Raw genomic sequence first — 1538 nt, 5'->3', positions numbered from 1 at the left:
ACGTGGGCAGCTCTGCGGGCTGGGGCTGCGCGGGGGCAGCGGCCCCCAGGGGCTCTGCTGGTGCCGGGCTGGGCGCTGCCGGGGCGGCCGAATCCCGCGTCTCTGCCGCCTCCCCCGCCTCCGCTGCGGGGCCGGGCTCCTCCGTGGTCTCCACCTCGACCTCGTGGGCGGCCGGGGCCACTCTCACCCTCTCGGCGGCCTCCTCCTCCTCCTCCTTCTTCCGCAGCTTCGCCTCCAGCTCTCGGTGCCTCTTCTCGTCGTCCTGCCGGGCCATCCTCTCAAAGACTTTGAACGCCTGGAAGAGAACGATCGGGGCCGGCCGTCAGGCTCTGGTCAGGGGGCCGGGGGGAAGGAGAGGGGACCGTGGGGCCCTGCCTGCCGGCCCCCCCTCCGCAGCTGTCGCCCGCCGAGCCGCAGGCGCCCAACTCAGCGGCAAAGCCAGCCGCTGACCGCCTCGAAAGCCACCACGCCCCATGCAGGCAGGGCCCCGGCACCCACGAGGGGCTGCGGGACGGGGGGGGGGCCCAGCCTGCCCCAGCGGTGCGGGTGGAGGAGCAGCGAGTGCAGGTGAGGACGGCGGCGGCGGCAGGGACCAGCCCCCGGTGGCTCAGGCCGAAAAAACGCAGCTGGTCAGCGGCAGCCTCCCACCCTGCCCGCGGGGCAAGCAGGTCCCTGCGGGGCAGGAGGAGCCGCCGGTCCCTGCGAGTCACCGGGAGGGCGCCGGCAGGGCTGGGAGGTGGGGCTGGGGCAGCGCAGGACCCCCCGAAGCCCGCTCCACGCACACAGCGCCCCCGCTCTCGTCCCCGTGCCCGCACCCAGCGGGGCTCCCGTCCCGTCCCGCTCTGGGTCTGAGCCCCCCGCTCCCGGCTCGCTGCCCCCGGGACCGGCGGCGGGGACGGGGACCCAGCAGGGCCAGCACCGGGCCCCTTCCCCGCCGCCCCACGGCCCCGCGCGGCCTCGGGGCACGGCCGGGGCCCTCCTGCAGCCGCCCGGTGCTCGCGGGGCCTGCGCCGGGAGGGGGCTCAGGACCCTCCCGGGGGGGCTCAGGACCCGTGCGGGGGGGCTCAGGACCCGCCCGGGGGGGCTCAGGATATTCCCGAGGGGCTCAGGACCCTCCCGGGGGGCCCCGTCCCGGGCCCGGCCGCCGCCGGTACCTGCAGGGCCATGGCCTGGGCGGCGCCGGGCGGGAAGCCGAGGCGGTCCCCGGGCCGCAGCAGGAGGCGGTAGAAGTCGGTTTTTCGGTAGAGGAAGCCGAAGAGGACGCGCAGGAACTCGTCGACGCCGCCGACGTGCTGCAGGATGCCGAGCAGCGCCTGGTCGTACAGCTCCGTCAGCGCCTCCATGGCGGCCCCGACACCGCTGCCACGGCAACCGCCCCCCGCCCGCCCCCGCTTCCGGTTCTCCCGCCCCGCGCTTCCGGCCCGCAGCGCGCCCGCCGAAAGGGGCCCCCCGGAAACCGAGCCCCGCGCTGCGGCGTTCCGGGGGGCGCCGGGACCCAGCGGGGGTGGCCCCGCCCGGTGGGGGGGTGCAGCTCTGGG

The 1538-nt window shown here is 77.7% G+C and overlaps 1 protein-coding gene across 1 annotated transcript in view; it reads right to left on the bottom strand.

The window, feature by feature from the left end:
* NUDCD3 (NudC domain containing 3) overlaps window positions 1-1421 on the bottom strand; it is a 13898-nt gene extending 12477 nt beyond the window's left edge. Inside the window, exons 1-2 of the mRNA XM_035345263.1 lie at window positions 1155-1421; window positions 3-295 (exon numbers count right to left, since the gene is read on the bottom strand). Coding sequence (XP_035201154.1) covers window positions 3-295; window positions 1155-1343 — 482 coding nt within the window. The 5' untranslated portion in view covers window positions 1344-1421. The remainder of the gene's footprint in view (window positions 1-2; window positions 296-1154) is intronic.
* Between the last annotated feature and the right edge of the window lie 117 nt (window positions 1422-1538).

This window comes from Oxyura jamaicensis, chromosome 22 (genome assembly GCF_011077185.1).
Source record: "Oxyura jamaicensis isolate SHBP4307 breed ruddy duck chromosome 22, BPBGC_Ojam_1.0, whole genome shotgun sequence".
NCBI classification, from domain to species: Eukaryota; Metazoa; Chordata; class Aves; order Anseriformes; family Anatidae; genus Oxyura; species Oxyura jamaicensis.
Note: the sequence above shows the minus strand (reverse complement) of the source record. Positions and strands in the feature narration are given on the sequence as shown.